This window comes from Oncorhynchus keta, chromosome 15 (assembly GCF_023373465.1).
Source record: "Oncorhynchus keta strain PuntledgeMale-10-30-2019 chromosome 15, Oket_V2, whole genome shotgun sequence".
Taxonomy (NCBI): domain Eukaryota; kingdom Metazoa; phylum Chordata; class Actinopteri; order Salmoniformes; family Salmonidae; genus Oncorhynchus; species Oncorhynchus keta.
The window spans coordinates 27,613,730-27,636,472 of NC_068435.1; the positions used below are offsets into that span (position 1 = coordinate 27,613,730).

The 22,743-nt window shown below is 42.2% G+C and overlaps 1 protein-coding gene and 1 long non-coding RNA gene across 6 annotated transcripts in view; one reads left to right on the plus strand and one right to left on the minus strand.

Moving 5' to 3' along the window:
- LOC118394710 (zinc finger CCHC domain-containing protein 2-like) overlaps window positions 1-4,042 on the minus strand; it is a 24,144-nt gene extending 20,102 nt beyond the window's left edge. Inside the window, exons 1-3 of one of the 2 annotated variants that reach the window (XM_035788187.2) lie at window positions 2,954-4,042; window positions 1,423-1,528; window positions 800-867 (exon numbers count right to left, since the gene is read on the minus strand). In XM_035788187.2, the coding sequence (XP_035644080.1) occupies window positions 800-867; window positions 1,423-1,528; window positions 2,954-3,742 (963 nt within the window). In that variant the 5' untranslated portion in view covers window positions 3,743-4,042. Of the gene's footprint in view, window positions 1-799; window positions 871-1,422; window positions 1,529-2,953 lie in introns of both variants that reach the window. The other variant, XM_035788186.2, reaches the window with a different exon arrangement.
- Window positions 3,044-10,412, plus strand: LOC118394711 (uncharacterized). 4 transcript variants are annotated; one of them, XR_004827802.2, is made up of 7 exons: window positions 3,515-3,634; window positions 5,805-5,858; window positions 6,081-6,193; window positions 6,316-6,374; window positions 6,978-7,447; window positions 7,699-9,039; window positions 9,145-10,412. It is a non-coding gene; the product is annotated as an uncharacterized LOC118394711 (long non-coding RNA). The 4 variants fall into 4 exon arrangements; XR_004827800.2 differs by having other exon boundaries at window positions 6,978-7,197; window positions 7,319-9,039; XR_004827799.2 differs by having other exon boundaries at window positions 6,978-9,039.
- Window positions 10,413-22,743: the final 12,331 nt, after the last annotated feature.

Consider the following 22,743-nt stretch of genomic DNA (forward strand, 5'->3'; position numbering starts at 1 on the left):
TCATTATCGTTAGCATGTGTTGGCAGTATGTTCTAGGTACTTAGCTAAGTAGCCTTCATGGTTTTGGTCAATTTCAGTAGATCACAGATAAGGACAGCATTAGTCAGAAATACGTCTATTATATTACTACTCCAGCTATCTGAGCAAAAGCATCAGCAACGTTGTGGTGAGGACATCATCTCATGATCTCAGTGTTATGAAATCTTGGAGCTTCCCTCAAGTCTTTCAACCCTCTAGTCTAAATGGAAGACTTTCCGTTTTTTTAACAGGCTGATATGATGCCGCCGCAAGCTTGTAAAAACAGTCACGGCAGATGTTATGGGGTCGCGAACGATCAAGGACATATTTCCACCAGATTGTGTTCTCTTGCAAAGGAGGGCAGCATGTGAATAGCAGGGAGCAATCCTTCCTGCTGTCCTATTTAACCTGGCTCTCTCCGTCTTGCTCTCCTCCTCACAGACTCCTCAGCACAGTGCTGTTTGTCACAATGCCTGGCTGATGCCTGGCCATATAGGACGGACTGTTGAGTCAGGGCCAGGCAAAGTCTTAGATCCCTGCCTGTCTAGATGTTGTAAGAAAACATTGCACGATTTACAGAAAAAAATACAAAATATTGCATGGACAATCTGAAGCTCAGGATAAACATTTTTTTTGGGGGGGTGACATAATTTGAATGTGAGGAAGGGCAAACCAATCTGGTGGTCAACGATATATAGGCCTAATAAAAATAAGTATACCTACACACTACAGGGGTATGCTTCAAAAATCATGAAAAATTAGAGTCCAAACATGAACATACCTCAATACTGTATTCCCTGTTTCCTTGGTTCCAAAAGATCTTCTTTAGCTCAATCTTGTCAATGTGAACTGCTACAGGAAGAAAGAAGTCCAGGGTTATTCTTTTGAGAAATGAATTGCTGTTCACCCAAATGTAATTTTGATTACCACAGAATACATTGAACACTGTTAAAGGAATGGCATTGCTCTCCTTACCCAGAGTCAGAAGAACTCATGGGACACCATTTATATGTATCTGCATGCATACTGAAGGAAGTTAGCGGTAGTTTCACAAGCATTGCTACTGTACCTGTAGACTTCCAGTCATTGCGCTAACACTAGTTAGCATTGGCTTGGGAAACTACCGCAAACCTCCTTCATAGTACACGAAGAGAAATAAAAATGATATTCATCTGCCTCTGTGCAAGTAGAACATGGGCATCAATGCAAGAATCTCACAGTATCAGTTTAAAACTACAGATAATTGGAATATATCCTGTCTATTGAGCCATATTTTACCATTTGTTTGGGTCTCTTGTTTTTACCTCAAACGTACTAGGCTACAATACATCTTGCTTGAACACTCCTCTCAACATGTGAATGAGAGACCTCAGAGGATGCAATCACAAACAGGATTGAGACTACCTTCTCTCTGAGATAAGGTCCTGTTCGGGAGCTGATTGGGAATACAGCAGGCCGACTGACCCATGTCAGTGCTCCTGAGGCTGAGGTCCTCCTTTCGCAGGGTATGCTGCAACCAAGAAAGTGAAGTGATTGGTGCTTTTGTAAAAAAAGAAAAAAAAAAGAAGTGCGTTCTCCCCCAATAATAGTCACACTAAACAAATTCCCCCTTACAACACTTAACTGGAACCAATACTAATTTCCTCCTCTCCACATGCTTTGAAAACTACATTTTTTTCTCCTTTTTCAGTTTAATTTATATTCCTAAGTCAGCTCCGTTTTGATTAGAAATATCACCTATCCGCAGGAAAGTGTAGGGTAACTGTCTTAACGAGACATAATTATGCCGAGAGCCAGTCAAGAGGGCATGACAGAGTGCCCCTATAAGAGAGCAGTCAGACAGATGAGAGGGTGTTTGTCTCATTCAAACTCCTGGCTTTTTCATTGGATGCCAGAGAGAAAGAGGGGGAGCGAGCGAGAGAGAGAGAAAGAAAGAAAGAGAGGGAGAGAGAAAGTGAAAGAGAGAGAAAGTGAAAGAGAGAGAAAGTGAAAGAGAGAGAAAGAGGGGGAGAGAGAAAGAGGGGGAGAGAAAAAGGTTTCTCCAACACAATGCAAAGTAAGATCACAATGCAACCATTCACAAGAATGCTGGGTGTTCCCATTCATAATAGCTAGCTACTGTGGAGAAGATGACAGAAGACACAGTAGCCGTGGCCAGCATGTCTGCTGAAACCAGATAAGCTGTCTCTCTCTCGCTCTCTATTCTCCTGATTGAAAAAGTGATCTTCATTCTTATGGCGTCTGTCATTTTGTTGACAGCACAATGAACTCGGCTTGTAGTCATATGGCCATGCACTCAAGACTGTTCTTGGAAATTAAACTGCTTTAAGCAATACTTGGTATGAAAGGGTTGAACCACTTTCCTCTCTTTTTAGGCTCCACAAGTCTATTCACATCAGTGCATGCTACGATTATTACGGTCTATCCCTACAGCAATTATTTGGTCCCACTTTACTAGAAATAAAGTGCTACATTAGGTCATCTGAACTCAAATCTGATTCCATATAGATTTTGTATTAAAAAAGTAATCTGTTCATTCCTATGATCTAGGTGGCCAGTAACATTTTAGAAAAACAGGTTATTCTTGTTTAAGTAGTACCTACCTAATGAATTATTGTCAAAGTAAAAGTCAGGTAAAAGTCTTACTGGGGAACGCCCCCTGTGGACTTGTCAACAGGGCCCCCCAAGGGGGTGGGTGCATTTCAATAGTCAACAGTAGCAAAGCCTTTGCTGGCTTTCTTCTCGTTTCCACACCTGCACTGATCTAACCGCACAGGATAATAAATGTGATGGGAGCCTTTCACCTGCTCAGTTCAATCAGGTCAGTGACAATAAGAAGTGAGGTAATGAGTTGAGCTAAGGAGAGGAGGTAAGGTGAGGAGGCCCCTTTAGATTCACTCTTGAGACGCACTTAAGCTGTCAATGTGATGCTTACCTGGACGCTCGGGCGGTTGTGGCAATACCTTCTCTCCTCTATGGCCCGTTCCACATTGTCCAACTGGTGCCTGGCAGTATCCCTCTGGTGAAAAGAGAACGCCGGGTGCAGCGAGGCCATGGTGAAAAGCAGCGCCAAGTGCTCCAGGGAACCCAACTCTGCCTCCAGTGGAGGCCCACTGGGATGCTCCAATCTCCCGGACCTCATTCCACCATCGCGAGGGGAATGTTGATCAGGTACATTCTGAGCGCTCCCACGTGGAGATACTGGAACGCCATGATAAGTATTCAAGAACAGCGCTAGATCCATATGGTTCAAAGCACGATAAAGTGTGCCCGCGCATTCTCTGTTTTCAGATCTCAAAAGTGACAGGCAGACAAGTAGTTTGGAACGAACGACAGGGTCAGCAACGTCCATAAGGAGGCCCAAGTCAGTTTGACTGTTCGCCCTTATCTCAAAGTCTCGGAAGACGTGGAAATCTTTCCGTGCAAGGTCCTCAAGGCAGGATCCGAAAAAGCGAAGTTCAAGTGGTTGACACATATGAAGTATTCCGTACATAAACTCTATCCGCTTTGCTGGGTTGAGGTGCAAGCCGAACCACTCAAACACCGTCTCCTTGTCAATTTGCGACAGGCGACACGATTCCCTCGTTGAATCCTTGAACCGGTGGCTCACACCACGGTACGGAATCGAATCAATAGTAAGACTGTTGTAATCGGTATTTTCCTGCTCTTCGACGGTATGGTATTCTTCCTCCGCCGTTCGCATGGGCAGTTTAATTTTCAGCATGATCAACTCTGACAGGACTTGTTAGCAATGATCAATTAATTCAAATGTATCGGAGAAGCTACATACTCGCTCCGTTCGCATCTGTACACTGCCGCCGAATAGTATTTATGTGATATTAGAAGGAATTTCAATAGTGAGATTATGTATAGCTGGCTCAGTAACTCATTTCATACACTGACTGTACCACTCGGAAATCCCATAGTTGACTCCTCCCATCTTTCATCAAACTGCTGGGTCCTAACTTCATCCCTTATACCGGGTCGTGACAAGGGTGTATTTACCAGAGGTCACCGAAGTCACTTTCTCTCATTAATGTAAAAACAACTAAATGTGTCAGTGCTGTCACAATGGATTGTTATTCTATAATATTCGATTTAATTCTATATTCGATGTATAATTGCATGAAACTGTGAAGTGCAATTCACTGAAACATATTTACACAATAAAGAGAGTAATGGCGTCTTTTTGTAGGTACCAACTCGGTCATGGCTGGAAGGGATCCAGCTTCTGTTCTGAGATAAATAAATTAAAAACATGTTTTTACCTTTTATTTAACTAGGCAAGTCAGTGAATAACAAATTCTTATTTACAATGACGACCTAGTAACAGTGAGTTAACTGTATTGTTCAGGGGCAGAATGACAGATTATTAGCATGTCAACTCGGGATTAGTTCTAACAACCTTTCGGTTACTCCTCCAACGCTCTCACCGCTAGTCTACCTGCCGCCCCGATCGTCACTGCATTTTTAAGTATTTATGAAAAAATACATAAAGGCTTCATAATTTATAATACTCAGGTTAACTGGCTGATTGTTTTATCAACAAATCCTATAAAATCTCAACCTGTGTTAATCTCAGACTTTATTTCAGAGTGTATTCCAAACCCCTATTCTTTCCCCATTCATTTTGCCGATAGGAATTTCTGAACGAACCAGAGGTAAATAATTTACGTTTTTTAGGACTACAAGCTGGCTAGCTCTATATTGCACAATATATAGTCAAATATTTTTTATAACTAACCCACGATAGACGTTTCCAATGTGATTAAATTAATCATTGTGGGCAGAACAATTAAGGAGCCGTTTCAAATATTTTTAATTAGAAAATATTTTAGAAGCATTCATTGATGTCTATTGATTAAAACATTATGCAATATGATTCTAAATATAACATATGTCTTGAATACTGTCATATACACAGCATTTTAACATAATATTCTAACAAACCACCTGAAGATGCAGGAATCAATGCTATTTGTGACATTGTTTCATTGATGAGTCAGTCTAGGTAAATCATTAGATCTGATAGCAAAAATGTACAAATTAAATGGGTCCACCCAATAGAATGCAGCATTGTTGTTTGATAGTAATTTTCCATGAGCATGTGAACATTCCAACTTGTTTCAACATTATTTTATCAGCCTGCATACGCTTTTGTATAGACTCCCATATAATAAGATGTAAAGGTGTGAAAAACATAGAACACTACTTTTTTGGAGACATCATATAACTGTCACGGGCGTCGTAAGAAGTAGACCAAAGTGTGGTGTGGTCTGTTTATTTAGGTAAATGTCGCCAACAAAACAAAGAAACGACCGTGAAGCTTAACATAGTCAACTACCCACAAAACATCAGGGAAAGAAGGCTGCCTAAGTATGATTCCCAATCAGAGAAACTATAGACAGCTGTCCCTGATTGAGAACCATACCCGGCCAAAACATAGAAGCACAAAAACCTAGAAAAGAAAACATAGAATGCCCACCCAAATCACACCCTGACCAAACCAAAATAGAGACATAAAAGGCTCTCTCAGGTCAGGGTGTGACAATACCAATTTGATCAGGGGCTTGTGGTGAACAATTTAATAACATCAAACCTTTGCCACCTCAAAGTGGACACATTTGGACTATTATGCCATTTAGCAGATGCTTTTTTATCCAAAGCAGTTTACAGTCGTGCGTGCATAATGTTTATGTATGGCTGGCCCCAGAAGGAATCAAACTATCAACCCTTGGCATTGTAAGCTCCATGCTTTACCAACTGAACCATTCTGGCCCATACAGCTCGAAGATGGCCCTGCTGAGTACGCCAGCAGCAGGTGGTGAGGGAAGGAGAAGGTAGCTAATCAATGGGTATCGTTTCAATGTTGTATGAATGATCATTTTCATTTATATATGATCTACTAACTGCAATAAAGAGGGAGCTTCAGATTCAGCAGCAATGGCATAAAGTGGAAGGGTATTGGACCATCTGTTCCACAAAATGAAACCAAATAAATGAGTATAGCTATGTTTGTTTGTATTTTTGTTGAAAGTTTGACATTTGACTATCTCTCACAGGTGGCTGCAAGCAGGCAGGCTTCAGAGCCTGGGTGTAACCCCTCCCCTCTAATCCACTTCCAAACCCACTAGACCCTCACTGAGAAGTCTCAGGTCTACATCACAGCTTTGTGGTATAAAAAGGCTTCTAGAAACATCTATTCATGTCTGCTAGCTACATTACAGCCTGTCATCTTGTACAGCAGTAGCCTATTGGAGTAGATTTATATACAGTATATGCTTTGTGTTACTGCAGGACTGTTTGCATTTACACTGATGAATGGCATATTGGCAGGCGGGGAGTGAAGAGTGGAGGTAAGAGAAGGATAATTCATAACTGTCTGAACAATTTTTTTCCTGATTTTCCTGTAAAACATGTACAATCATGTTCACTTCTTCAAAGTGTAGTTTTTGTTACAAATGTGATTTATCACATATAACTTTGAAAGTAATTGGCTTATTACATCTTTACTAAAATATATAGTTTGCCTTTACATTTACGTCTTTTAGCAGACGCTCTTACAGTACCAATTAGGGTTAAGTGCCTTACTCAAGGGCACATTGGCAGATTTTTCACTGAGTTGGCTCAATGCTCTTAACTGTTAGACTACCCGCTGCCCCATTCACAGGGTGTGTGCTTTCTGTGTATAAAAATGTATCCCCTATCTTCATTTAATTCAAGGAGGACTTTGCACTACGGTTGCTCACTCAACAGTGAAGACATTAATATTATTAGGATCAGTATTAACAATTGCATGCAATTTCTAGCTAATATCACTTGAGCTGCTCTTTAGAATGCAGATAGACATGAAAGCAAAGAAAGTCCAGGGCTCTCTGATGTCAGAGGCTACCTACCTGCTCAGTCCTCGATTATACCTCACAGACAGCACCCGGTAACCCATTTTATTGTTCCTCAAGGGCCATCTTCCCTGAGGGTATGCCTCCCTCCTATGTGTTTGTGGCCAAGAGCCCCCCCGACCGTGAGAAGTTGGACCTGATCAGAGTGCTCTCTCAGGACAGGCTGAAACAGTTCGTTGTGACACTCAATGGGCTGGACAAGTCTGCCACCTTCACCATCACAACCAGCAGTGTCATCAAGAAAGAACAGTGTGTCATATTCAATGATCGAGGCATTAAGGTCTGTAGAAACACACTGAAATAATGACCCCAAAAACCTTAGGACTGGTTTCCTGGACACACATTAATCCTAGTACTGGGCTTTAAAGCATATTAAATGGATAGCTTAAAACTTTTTTTAGGGGTAGGTGTCAACAGGACACCCTTCGACAACTTCTGGTGAAATTGGAGGGGGCGAGATACAAAAACTGAGGCTTTACTGCGATCCCGAGCAACTTGAGGAAGAGACGGCGTGTGATATATACTCTGTGGTGAGTGCAATGATACTGTAACTACGATACTCATCGTTTACTTCCATATGTCACTGAAGGTTGAGGTTTAATGCAGGGAGCCAAAGATACAATTATCATCTTCATATCATTATCTCACTCTGTTTATTTCTATACAGGAGGATGACAGGGGGAGTATGCATGTTGGTTGTCTATGTGTTGCTCAGTTTTTACAGTACATTGGTACACTTGTTGCGTTGTCCCTGTTATGTTAAACTGTTTTCTGCCCCCAGTGTCTCCTGGACAGACAACCTGCAGCAGTGGAGAGCTGTAACTGCCCCCAGGGGAAACCTGGGCCTCCTGGTCTTCCTGGGCCTATTGTGATTAAGTAATACCATGTTAGACTAGAAAAGTACATTTCCTGAAGAAAATGTGGTGTGCTTGCTAGCTTGTTTTAATGTATTTATGGTTATGAGGTAAGTTATAGTAGTTGTAATGACTGCAGTAGAAATGGTAGTGACTGGTTATAGTTGAAAAAGTAGGTAGATGAAGAGATTGGTTGGTTGTTTGTTTTATTTATTTGGATGGGATAAGATAGGATAGCATGAACATTTGAAAGTTGTTTTTGTGTGTCTAACAGTTCAAAAGTTACTGTTGGCGAGTTATTTTATGCAAATATATGCATATTTATATAGTTATAGTTATAATTTTATGTTAGGATAGCCTGAACATGTGAAAGATGGTTTGGTGTCTCTAGCTTGAACGGCTCAATAATTACCGTTGGGGGGTTATTTTATGCACGTTTATATAATTCTAGTTGAATACATTTTTTTAGAGAATTTGAAGTTAGGATAGCCTGAACATGTGAAAGTTGATTTGGTTTATTTCCATTGAAATGGATTGGATTTCATTTTAAATATTGTCGTAGTTCAAAAAGTAAAAATATTATCAAAAATGTTTTCTCAGGCAATCTAAGTTGGGGACGTATGCACATCTGAAAGTGTGTTTCGTGGTCATATCTTAAAGCGTTTAAGCGCAAGAGTGAGCCGAATAAATAAAACAATTATTTGACTATGTAAAAAATCTAAAGTTGTGCTTTGCCTTCAGCAAGCACACCAATGTAATTTTTTACCCCTTTTTCTCCCCAATTTCATGTCTCATTGCTGCAACTCCCATATGGACTCGGGAGAGGTGAAGGTCGAGAGCCATATGTCCTCTGAAACACAACCCAACCAAGCCGCACTGCTTCTTGACACAATGCCCACTTAATCCGGAAGCCAGCCGCACCAATGTGTCGGAGGAAACATCGTACACCTGGTGACCGTGTCAGTGTGCCCAGCGCCCGGCCCACCACAGGAGTCGCTAGTGCGCAATGAGACAAGGACATCCCAGCTGGCCAAACCTTCCTGTAACTCGGACGATGCTGGTCGATTGCATGAAGGATTAATTGATTGGTGGATGTATTGATTGAGGAAATTGATGGATCATTTATTGAGATGTTTTTTTTAAATGGCTCTACAAAATGCAAACTCTTTTATGAGATGGGTACAACTACTTCATAGCATGTCTGTTTGACCGCTGTAGAGCTTCCAAGGTGAGAATGGGAGGGGTCACCTGGTACTGACGGTAAGCCTGTGAGTACTGGCAATCTCTCTTTCATTATACAATATATCTGATTTCAAAACTATCTTTTCCATATTCAATTTATACCAAGATAATCATATACTATTATACTGTAGGGCCAAGCTTCCAGCCCTCCAGGATCTCTGTATCAGGCGGTGTGAAAGGAAGGCCTGCGAAAATCTTTAGAGACTCCAGCTACCCAAGCCATAGACTGTACTCTCTGCTTCCGCACGGCAAGTGGTACCGCTGCATCAAGTCTGACACCAACAGGCTCTTGAACAGCTTCGATCCCCAAGCCATAAGACAACTAAATAGTTATTTTTGCACTGTCTCTATGCACACTTACAGGATGCTACACACTCAAGCACACTGACACACTCACAGGTAGACACACTCACTTTATTTGCTTACACGCACATATGTAGACACATTTATACACACTCAAATACAATCATCATATACGCTGCTGCTACTCTATCATATATCCTGATGCCAATTGACCTTACATATCTACCTCTATCACTCCAGTAAATATGTAAATATGATATTGGAACTGACTCTGCATATAGCTTACTTCTCGTGTTCTTCTTATTTTAATTTAGTTTGTTTTTGTTCTACCTTATTTTACTTTTAGTGCTACATTGATATTGATTACTGGGTTTAGAGTTTGGAAGATATACATTTCACTGCACTTGTGCCTGTGACATTAAAACTTGAAACGTGACACTACAGTATAGTGTTTTTGATAATGAAATCAATTGTTGCTAATTTTGATTGTGAAAGGGAAGCCAGGTTAACGTGGAGAACCAGGGAGGAATGGGACCAAAATGAGTGAATACATGTCACCATTAGATGTTTTAACAACCATTTCAGCATTTGTTTGATTATTCTCTTTGCCACTTGTGACAGAAAAATGATGTATTCACCTTATTTGTTGGATATGTAACAATTATTTACTTAAACAATGAGATATTTCTGTCCTGCTAATGCTGAGTTTTAGGGTGTCCACGCTAGCTTCCTGGTGATAACATCTACAGCTGGCATTCCAGTGACAGGATGTGGGGTGGTTGTAACTGGGATAGAGAGGAGTAGAACAAAGGCCTCAATGGTTCTTAGACATCCTGGTCTGGGAAATTAGGCCAGGGTCGGGGGTTAAGGTAATGCCAGGGGCAGATAAAGACAGGATGAGCCCAAAGTGGCTTATGGTGCCCCCAGTCAATATGGGAAGGGTGGAACCAAGCATTCTGGGTATTGGCTATATAAACTGTGTATTGTCTGTATGATTCAGACTCTCAGCCTAACAGTCAGAACAAGACTGTTGGGCTGACAGATGAATTATTGCAATAATGAATCGATATTAAATAAGTATTATTGTTTGAAGAAATTACCGAGTCTCTCTAAGTACTGAATTTCCACAACTCACTGTCTTAATGCGTTTTAACTCTACTTCCATGGCCTCCAACTGTTCTTAAATGCAAGTCAAACTAATTGCATGCTCTTCAACCGATATCTGCCCGCACCAGCCCGCCCGCCCAGCATCACTACTCTGGACAGTTCTGACTTAGAATATGTGGACAACTACAAATACCTAGTTGTCTGGTTAGACTGTAAACTCTCCTTCCAGACTCACATTAAGCATCTCCAATCCAAAATGAAATCTAGAATCGGTTTCCTAATTCGCAACAAAGCATCCTTCACTCATGCTGCCAAATATACCCTCGTAAAACTGACTATCCTGCCGATCTTTGACTTCGGCAAGGCGCTCCAGCAGGTATATCTCACTGGTCACCCTCAAAGCCAATTCCTCCTTTGGCTGCCTTTCCTTCCAGTTCTCTGCTGCCAATGACTGGAATAAATTGCAAAAATCACTGAAGCTGGAGGCCCATATCTCCCTTACTAACTTTAAGCTCCAGCTGTCAGAGCTGCTCACAGATCACTGTACATAGCCCATCCAACTACCTCATCCCTATCATGGTCGTGAGGAGAGACGGACCAAGGTGCAGCGTGATTGGAGTTCCACATCTTTATTTTAGTGAAACTTAAACAAACCAAGAAACAAACAACGACCGTGAAGTACCGTAGTGCTACATGCACTCACTCAAAACAATATCCTACAAAGCAGGTGGGAGAAGGGGCTTCCAAATATGATCCCCAATTAGAGGCAACGATTACCAGCTGCCTCTAATTGGGAACCATACAAACCAGCCACAGAAAATAAAGGACTAGAACACCGCCCTAGTCACGCTCTGACCTAAACACCATAGAGAACTGAGGGCTCTCTATGGTCAGGGTGTGACAGTACCCCCCCCAAAGGTGCAGACTCCGGGGGGGGGGTGACTAATGTCGGTGGCAGCTCCGATGCGGGTCGAACCCCCCCCACCCACGTATCCGGCCATGGAGCTGCGTTGGACGCCGAGCCTGGACTGGGCACCAGTCACAGCGGAAGGCTCCGGCCTTGGAGCTGGGTTGGACGCCACGCCCGGACTGGGCACCGGCGCCGAGGAGAGCTCCGGCCATGGAGCGGGACTGGACACCGTGCCTGGACTGGGCACCTGCGCAGGGGAAGACTCCGGCCTAGGAGGGGGACTGAGGAGGCGCACTGGAGGCCTGGTGCGTGGAGCCGGCACAGGTAGCACCGGAATGGTGACACGCACTTCAGGGCGAGTGCGGGAATCTGGCACAGGACGTACCGGACTGGGGAGGCGCACTGCAGGCCTGGTGTGTGAAGCCTGCACAGGTGCGTGATTAGGGTTCCACATCTTTATTTTAAGTGAAACTACTCAACAAAACAATAAACAGGCAACAAACACAAACAATATCCCACAACCCAGGTGGGAACAATGGAGAACTTAAGTATGGTCCCCAATTAGACACAATGACAATCAGCTGCATCTAATTGGGAACCATACAACAAAACAAACATATAAATAGGAAAACTACAACACCCGCATAATCACGCCCTGACCTACAACACCATATAGAGAACCCAGAGGGCTCTCTATGGTCAGGGCTTGACAATCCCCATACTGTTATTTATTTGTGTAGACAAGAATGATAACGTTGTCCGGTATCCAGTTTAATTCAGTGTTTGTTTTTTACTAATGTAGTGTTTGAGTGTATTGTACTGTAGTCCCCCAGGGACACAAAGGTTCCTTTCAGGTTCCAGTAGTTAGAACAGCATGAGTAACCTGGTTCCCTGCCTGACGTGAGTTTGGTGTGTCATAAGGAAGTGCGAACGCTGCTGAATGGAGCGTGGCTTCTGCTCCTCCAGTCTATTTTCAGAGCTCTCCATCTGCCCCAGCATCTGTTTACCCCCGCAGACCATCTCCTGTACTGTTGGGATTGCTGAAAATTAGTGACACCCTACCATGTACCGGCTTATTAAACTATGCACACATGCCCGTAAAGGAGCTTTGATAAAGGTCTTAACCCAGTAAGATGTTTGCTCTCATTTGATCATTGGATAAAGGGAATAATTTGTGAGGGATGTGACAGTAGCGAATTGTAACCATGAAACGTACATGTGAAACCTCAAAATGTTTTACTGAAATTTTAAAACACCAGGGATGCCACTATTGATTTAACTTTGCAAATCTCCTCTACACAGGCAATACTTCCCTTGGTGGAGTGACAACAATTATTTTAAGTGTACGCTATAAGTGCAGTGAAAGTCACTATGCAGGTGATCCTGACCATCCATCATTTGACTCAAATTCATTGATGTACATTTTTTTTTTTTTTAGAGAACAACATAATGCTTTCAATCTAGCAGCTCCAGTCTGCTGGTCTCATGCATAGGTTGCAGTTTAAATCTACATAATTATTTATAACATTTTATCACATGCAGTTGTAGGAGAAAGGTTGAATGCATAACTTTTGATCTGATAATTGCAGGGATGCAGTACACTGAGTGGAGTAATTGTAGGTAACATGGATAAAGCTGAAGAGCAGTCAATAAATTGTGGATGTGACTGCACAGAGGATGTATCTTAATTTGATCATGTTGTTGCAAGAATTTTTCCGCACAGCAGGAAATGCAAGCTTGCAGTATAGTTTGTCATTTCCACTTGGAAATGTAAAACTTGATTTGCCTTAACGAAAAAAATTATCAACCCCTACAAAAATTATACATGTAATATATGTTATACATTCACATTACCTGTTGCTGCAGGATTATTTTCCTGCTGTGAGAAACTGGGTCAAATTAAGATACATAATCTGTAGGTATACATCAAACACTTTGGTGGTTAGACATTTTAAAGTCTTAATCAACACATCCTCAATATTTACAGTGTTAGGTTGTTATTTTTCAGAGTAAATAACCCACGGACACTAGAGAAGCTTTAACCAAGTTGAATTCTTCCCAAAGGTTCTGTACAGCTGTAATCAGACAGCAAAACATGTCTCTCCATTGGTTATATACATCCTACTTAAGACACTCCCTCTCTCCAATCCTTAGTTTATGCCCAAGAGAAAGAAGGTAACCAGATACTAACCCTGATTACTCCCTTAAGGGGAACTGACCTCACCACTCACCTCCTGATCCACAGATATCCATCTGTCTTCCCTATATAAACACGGGGCTCTGCTTCCGTCCCCCAACACATTCCAACTCATTCCACAGATATCTGTCCTTCTACAGGGAACCCTTAACTTTCTCATTTAATTCTATGCTTCTTTCTTTATCATTTATTTGATATCTCAATGTTCAAATTGTCGAACCCAACAACAGCCATTACAGTTTTACCATGTATTTTTACAAGATCATACAGACCTTATGTTTCTAATGATAGGCTCTGTTTCACACATGTGTCTGCTAGATATTCAGGAAGACAAAGCATTTCAAAAGCAGTCATCCATGTGTCAAGACTCAAGACCTATAAACACAAAGTTCCCGGGTTTATCTTCTTTATTGGTGAAAACCTGACTGCCTTCTCCCTTGTGAGCTCTGTGTACAGTCGTGGCCAAAAGTTTTGAGAATGACACAAATATTAATTTTCACAAAGTCTAATGCCTCAGTTTGTATGATGGCAATTTGCATATACTCCAGAATATTATGAAGAGTGATCAGATGAATTGAAATTAATTGCAAAGTCCCAATTTGCCATGCAAACGAACTGAATCTCAAAAATAACAATTCCACTGCATTTCAGCCTTGCCACAAAAGGACATCTAACATCATGTCAGTGATTCTCTCGTTAACACAGGTGTGAGTGTTGATGAGGACAAGGCTGGAGATCACTCTTTCATGCTGATTGAGTTTGAATAACGGACTGGAAGCTTCAAAAGGAGGGTGGTGCTTGGAATAATTCTTCTTCCTCTGTCAACCATGGTTACCTGCAAGGAAACACATGCCGTCATCATTGCTTTGCACAAAAATGGCTTCACAGTCAAGGATATTGCTGCCAGTAAGATTGCACCTAAATCAACATTTTATCAGATCATCAAGAACTTCAAGGAGAGCGGATAAATTGTTGTGAAGAAGGCTTCAGGGCGCCCAAGAAAGTCCAGCAAGCGCCAGGACTGTCTCCTAAAGTTGATTCAGCTGCGGGATCGGGGCACTACCAGTACAGACCTTGCTCAGGAATGGCAGCAGGCAGGTGTGAGTGCATCTGCACGCACAGTGAGACAAAGACTTTTGGAGGATGGCCTGGTGTCAAAAAGGAATAATCGAACAAAATGACCAATTGTGATGTTTATGGGACATATTGGAGTTCCAACAAAAGAAGCTCTTCAAAGGTAAGGCATGTTTTATATTTTATTTCTGCATTTTGTGTAGCACCTGCAGGGTTGAAATATGCTACTCTCTTTGTTTACTGTTGTGCTATCATCAGATAATAGCTTCTTATGCTTTCTCCGAAAAGCCTTATTAAAATCTGACATGTTGGCTGGATTCACAACGAGTGTAGCTTTAATTTAGTATCATACATGTGTGATTTAATGAAAGTTTGATTTTTAGATCATTTTATTTGAATTTGCCGCGCTGCATTTTCCCTGGCTTTTGGCCAAGTGGGACGCAAGTTCATTTGTAGAATTTCTTTCCTTCTGAATGTGTTTGAGCAAATCAGTTGTGTTGTGACAAGGTGGGGTTGTTATACAGAAGATAGCCCTATTTGGTAAAAGACCAAGTCCATATTATGGCAAGAACAGCTCAAATGCCGAGACACGTGATGCCGCGGAGCTGAGCAGACGTTGACAAACCGAGCTCTTCAAAGTTATTCTATTTTTACCAAAATAACAACGCTGAAACAATATTCTAACATCGGCTGATAAATTGTCAAGTACTTACCTTCCCAAAGAGCCATGGACCTCCGACCGAGATGCAAGAAGGACGACCAAAACGTTGTTGATTCCCAAGATAACGATAACGCTACAGCTAGCAAGATTAGCATTAGCCCTCATAACTCAGACGACAGTTCCAGACTGTTGCTCTCAGCAGCCTCTTGCGAGCCTGCCGACATGCTGGCTACTCTCCTCCGGGAAATTCAGGATGGTAACAGAGGTCTTTCTCTGAAAATCGATAAGAAATCGGCTGAACTCCATTCTTCCATTGACGACCTGAAATCCTCCATGAATGATCTCCTTTTGAGAATGACTGAGGCAGAGCTGCGCATTAGCACAGTTGAAGATACCATCGCTAGACATGACCAGGCCTTGACACAACTGCAAAAGGACAATGCCTACCTCAAAAACAAAGTAGATCAGATGGAGAACCAGAGTAGACGTAGTAATATCCGTGTGGTGGGGTTGAAAGAGGACAGCGAGGGCCATGACCCGGTCCGTTTCTTCACTCAATGGATCCCGGAGGTCCTAGGCATAACCAACTTCACCAAGCCGCTGGAAATCGAACGTGCCCACAGAACATCAGCGCCGAAACCCCGGCCAGATGAGCCCCCACGATCCGTCCTGATCAGGTTTCTCCGTTTCCAAGACAGAGAGAAGATACTGCAACTCGCAAGAGCCAAAGGGGACATCGCCATCGATGGGAAGAGGGTCAGCCTTTTCCCGGAAATGAGCGCGGACCTCGCCAGACGCCGCAAGCAGTTCAGACCTGCCGCCAAAGCACTGAAGGAGAAGAACATCACCGGCTACCTCATCCACCCTGCGCGGATGAAAGTTCAGTACAAAGGCCGAAGCCATCTCTTCAACACACCGGGAGAAGTGCACACTTTTCTCAAAGAACTGAGCAACGTCTGAGTCTGAGCCAGGACGGTCTCTCTGGGGGATAAAATACAGTTTGTTTGTTTTCTCTTATCCGGATTGAACTGCTGGTATCTCCCGGTCACTTTAATTGATTTGTACATTTTCAACTAACCGTATCTTCCCGGGGTGAGTTCTATTACATTTACAGGAGAGTATATTTTGGTTTAGTCCATATCTACTGGGCGAAGCAATAAGTGGGTTTAGGCCCACTGCTTTCCCCCTCATTTCTGTTAATCTTTCGTAAAGAGACTCAAGCAGCCCTTACCGTGGGCAGTAAATATTCAGCCATGAATATCTATTCACAACGTTTGTTTTCAATTTAGAGAGCTCGCAGGTTTTAGTTAAGCCAAGGTTTAGCTAGTAAGAGCAAGATGGAAAGTGAGCAGCAACATATCTCTACAAGTGTATTCATGTTTGATTGTTGGGACTGTTGTTCTAGTCTGACAATCGGGGTGGGTGGGATTTTTATTATTTTTTTTCTTCCTTTTTTCTATGTTTATTGTTTCCTCCCTAAAGAGACACACATGTCACTTTTGTGCTCAAACCAAAGTTGAAACATTTCCTAATTATCTGCATATGATAGATTTCTATTCAGTTACATATTTGAAACCCAGCCTATGCTTAATCCACTAAAATATGTCACATTCAACGTAAAAGGTCTTAACAGCCCGATTAAAAGGAAAAGAGTCTATACATACCTTAAGAAATTAAAGGCTGACATTGTGTTTTTACAAGAAACACATCTTACAGCCAGTGAACACAAGAAATTGAAGAGGGAATGGGTAGGACAAGTTTTTGCATCCTCTTTTAACTCCAAAGCAAGAGGAACTGCAATTTTGATAAGTAGACACATCCCCTTCTGCGTCAACAACACCATCTCTGATCCCTCTGGCAGGTTTGTTTTGGTGCAGGGGCATATGTTTTCAGAGTCTTGGACCCTATTGAATATTTATGCTCCTAACTTCGATGACCATATGTTTATTCAGAATTTCTTCCTTCAGGTTGCTCAAGCACCACCAGGATGGCTACTGGTTGGAGGAGATTTTAATTTTTGCTTAGATACAGTTCTTGATAGGTATTCTGATAAACCCTCACTTCTTATCAAAGCCGGCAAGCTCACCATGTCATTCCAGACAAGGTTGCCCAATTAGCCCCCACCTCTTTGCCCTCGCCATCGAACCGTTGGCTGAGGCTATTAGAACGTGCCCTGACATACATGGCTTTGAGGTGGGCCCCCATACCCATAAATTATCACTCTTTGCGGACGACCTTATCTTATTCCTAACAAACCCAGAACACTCCCTCTCTCACTTGCAGATCCTACTACAGTGTTATAGTTCTTTCTCTGGATATAAGGTCAATCTTGATAAAAGCGAAATCTTACCGTTGTCTGTCTTTGACCATCATACCATCAAGCACAAGTTTCCTTTTAGATGGTCGCCTATGGGCTTCACATATTTGGGCATAATGGTGGATGGTAATCTGAACAACCTCTATAAACTCAATCTGGCCAGTTTGTTGCAAAAGGTGGAGGTTGACCTTTGTAAATGGATGGACTTACCTCTCACTCTACTGGGTAGAATCAATGTAATTAAAATGAATGTCCTGCCTAGGTTTCTATATCTGTTTCAATCTCTCCCTATCCCTGTTCCCGCAGCATTTTCTTCCTCTCTCGACAAGCTGACCAGACGGTTTATCTGGCACGGCAAAACCCCTAGGGTTGGCCTGGATAAACTGACCCTTGATTACAGTCAAGGGGGCTTAAACCTCCCCAATTTTAGAATGTACTACTGGGCTCCACAGTCTAGGTTTCTGGCTCAGAGGTTTGACAATGGTCCCTCTCCCTCATGGTTGAACATTGAAAAGCTTGAGGTAAATGATGACACTGGGACAGATTTGTTTTACAAATGGGACAGAAAATATATAAAAACCATCACAGACAACCCTTTAATCATACATTCTGTCCTGGCATGGTGCAAACTGCATGAGCTGTTCGGGACGAGGGGGATTCCTTTCCCCTAAAACCCCTTTATGGAACAATAGATTGATCCCTATGTTTTTCCAGAATAGTAACTTTAGACCATGGTCTGATAAGGGGATCACTCTTCTGGAACATTGTTACAAGGAGGGAGTTCTTATGTCTTTTGATCAGCTGAAACAGAAATACCACTTGCCTAACAGGGACTTCTTTAGCTACCTACAACTACGAAACTTTATTAGGGTGACTCTCAAGGGACAATGGAACCTACCTAAGATGTCACCTATTGAACAACTCAACGCAGACCAACCACTATTCAAGACCATTTCCCGTGTTTACAATGCTCTTATGTCCGGACTAACACTGCCTGGGCTAGATAAACCCCGACTTAGATGGGAGAGAGATCTGGGTATTGATCTTGATGAGGATCTATGGAGTGACCTATGCAGGGATGGGGTTACATCCACATTGAACTCCAGATACAGACTGATCCAGTTTAATTTCCTCCATCAGCTCTATATCACCCCATCTAGACTGCACAGGTTCAACCCAGATATCTCCTCCCTATGTTTTAGATGTGGCTCAGATGAAGGAACATTCCTCCATTCCACTTGGCAGTGTTCAAAACTACACGGTTTCTGGCAGGGGGTATGCGATACCATATCCTCAATTCACGGAGTTGCATTCCCTTTAGACCCGGAGGTCTGTCTACTGGGTAAATTTACTAACACCAATCTTAGGCAAAGCCATACTATAAAGCTAACAGAAATATTGCTAGCGATTGCCAAGAAATGTATTGCCTTGAAATGGAATTCCTCCCCTTGGATTCCTCCCTGCCAGTTGCAATGTGGCTTTCGGAAGTTAATAGTTGTATCCCTTTGGAGAAAATCACTTACTGCTTGAGGAATAAGTTAAAGACATTTTACAGAATTTGGCAACCTTTTATTGACTATATGGAGAATCTCCCCCCACATCTCATTGATTGAATCTATATATAATCCTCACATAATGTTTCACACGTAATGTATATTATGTAGCCTACGGCAGGTGATCCACTGTCTCGTTATTTTTTTTAATATATATTTTTTTTGAAATATTTTTTATTATTGTATGTTTGTTTATATAACTATAATTATAATTTATTTTTGTTACGTTCGTCTGTTACTGTCACTTTGTCCTATCGTTGTCTAATATCTTTTCACTTTTGTTTTGAATGTTCTTAATTGGAAAATGCAAAAAAAAAAAAAGAACAGCTCAAATAAGCAAAGAGAAACGACAGTCCATGATTTTCCTATTTTCCATTCATAATACCCTAACAATGATACATTTTCAATTCAATGTGTTTAATGCAGGCCTGAATCACTTCATTGAATATATCTATTATTCTCTGGATGGCAGATAGATGGCAGTATAGCGCAGCTGTTGAACAGAAAGGCCGAAATAGAACACAACTGCTCAACTACAGCGACCGACAGATTTCAGTTTGCTACTAGCTAATTTTGCAGTCTGGTTGACAAGGATCGATTTATTGTATAAAATAAATGTAAATCTATTGACAATGTAAATGAGGAGGTAGAGCTGGAGAACAACATGACAGCTATGAACGAACAACCACCAGAGAACCAGGAAAATCAGGAAGATTGCAGGGAAATGCAGCTAGCTAACATAGCTAATGTTCCTCCGGTGGTTAAGAAAAATATATGGTCATTTCAAGAAGAACACAGAAAGTTCCAAAAGAAATGGACAGACAAGTATTTTTTTGTACTGCATGATGGGACTAGCTCACTTTGTATTATTTGCCAGAAGGCAGTCAATTGTTTTAAACAAGCAAATTTCCAGTCACACCATACCCACTTTGACAAAACATATCCGACACAAAGCATCCGCAAAACAAAATAGCTCAACTCAAAGGACAACAACAAATGATGGACAGATCTAGCACTGTTTCAGAGAAAACAACAGAGGCATCATATGAGATTATTTGGATACTCACCAGAAACAAGAAAGCCTTTACAGACCCGGAGATGGTCAAATAATGTTTTTTGGCCAAAATATTGTATGCTGATTTCACAAACAAGGAAGCTATTTCAAAGCAAATGAAGGGATTGCAACTCTCAGACTCGACTATAACAAGACACATAGAAGACATCGGCGAGGACATCGGTAAGAAACTGATTACTGATATATCCGTGGCGCCGTGTTTTAGTATTGCGCTTGACGAAAGTGTGCATAAGATGGCGCCGGAGCAGAAGGCAGACGTTTTACGTGACCCCAGCCAATTGTGTTTTTTTGTTTGTTTGTCTGTGTTGTTTGTAACTTGTGTTTTTGCTATTTTTGTACATAATGTTGCCGCTACCGTCTCTTATGCCTGAAAATAACTTCTAGACATCAGGACTGTGATTACTCACCACGGACTAGCAGAATCCTTTTTCTTCTTTCGCGACTCTCACGAGCCCAAGACGGAGGATATACGGCTCCCTCGGGAACAGGCCCCGACCCCAGTGATCAGCGTGAAGAGGATGTGGAGAAAGAGAGGGCAGAGGGCAGTCTGCCTTCTGAGGAGTCGGAGGCGACCGAATAAACCCCCACTCCCCTCAATTCTGCTAGCAAACATGCAGTCTTTGGACAATAAAATGGACAAGTTATTGGGAAGATTAAACTGCCAACAGGACATTCAAAACTGTAAAATCTTATACTAAACAACGATAATATCAACATACAGCTGGCTGGTTATACGATGTACCGGCAGGACAGAACAGCAGTGTCTGGTAAGACAAGGGGCGGCGGTCTATGTATTTTGTAAACAACAGCTGGTGCGCGATATAGAGTAGAGTTTCTCATGATAAGCTGCAGACCACATTACCTACCGAGAGAGTTTTTCATCTTTATTCATTGTAGCTTTTTACATACCACTACAATCAGAGGATGGCACTAAGATAGCATTGAATGAGCTGTATTCCGCCATAAGCAAACAAGAAAACACTAACCCAGAGGTGGCGCTCCTAGTAGCTGGGGACTTAAATCACTCCACACTGACCTTTGCCACCTGGACAAAAGAAACACCTATGTGAGAATGCTATTCCTTGACTACAGCTCAGCGTTTAACACCATAGTGCCCTCAAAGCTCATCACTAAGCTTAGGACCCTGGGACAAAACACTTTTTTGCTGATAATAATATTGACTGGTCAAATCTGGCATCTGTGTGCACTGACGGCGCCCCAAACATGCGAGGGAAGGAGAAGGGATTCATAGACCTGATGAGAATGAGAAAGGACGTTCCCAAATTTGTTATGTTTCATTGTATCATTCATCAGGAAGCTCTCATGGCCAAACTCAAAGACTGTGACTTACATAATGTGATGCAGCAAGTCGTGCACATGGTGAACATTATTATTGCGAGGGCACAGAATCACCGGCAATCCCGGGAGTTGCTGGAGGATTACCAGGCAAAATATGGCGACTTGATATTTCACAATGAAGTGAGATGGCTGTCTCGTGACAGAGTTTTGGAAATATTTCTCTCTCCTCCCTCAAATCTGTGAATTGGTTGCAAGCGAGAGGAAAGAGGAGCCAGAGCTGGGCGATCCACAGTGGATATTAAAGCTAGCTTTTTGAACTGACATCACCTGAACACGGTGAAGCTCCAGCTCCAAGAGAAGGCTAAAACTCCGGGCAAAATGCTGCGTGTGGTCACAACACTGTTTATACCTAACAGATAGTTAGTTCATTTCTCAAACTCAAGCAGTCACCACATCCAACCCAGACATACTGCAATATTTTAGCTATGCTGTATTTGTGCGTGTGTTGGAAGAGTTGAAGTCGGAGTCAAGATATCATGGAGTACAAGGAGTTTTTCCACTTCATTGAGAACCCCTTTCGTGTCATCTCTTACCCCAGTCATCACAGCCCTCTGTCCTGACCGTGCTGGAATAGAGAGTGAGATAGTGGAACTGCAGGCCAATGACACATTGCAAGGTGAACTAAGATCAGGTGTTTCCCTAAAATAACACATCCTAGATCTGAATGAATGAAATATTCTTATTAAATACTTTTTTCTTTACATAGTTTAATGTGCTGACAACAAAATCACACAAAAATGATCAATGGAAATCAAATTTATCAACCCATGGAGGTCTGGATTTGGAGTGACACTTAAAATTAAAGTGGAAAACCACACCACAGGCTGATCCAACTTTGATGTAATGTCCTTAAAACAAGTCTAAATGAGGCTCAGTAGTGTGTGTGGCCTCCACGTGCCTGTATGACCTCCCTACAATGCCTGGGCATGCTCCTCGACAGTCTGTGGTGCAACGTGGCGTTGGTGGATGGAGCGAGACATGATGTCCCAGATGTGCTCAATTGGATTCAGGTCTGGGGAACGGGCGGGCCAGTCCATAGCATCAATGCCTTCCTCTTGCAGGAACTGCTGACACACTCCAGCCACATGAGGTCTAGCATTGTCTTGCATTAGGAGGAACCCAGGGCCAACCGCACCAGCATATGGTCTCACAAGGGGTCTGAGGAGGTAGGCTA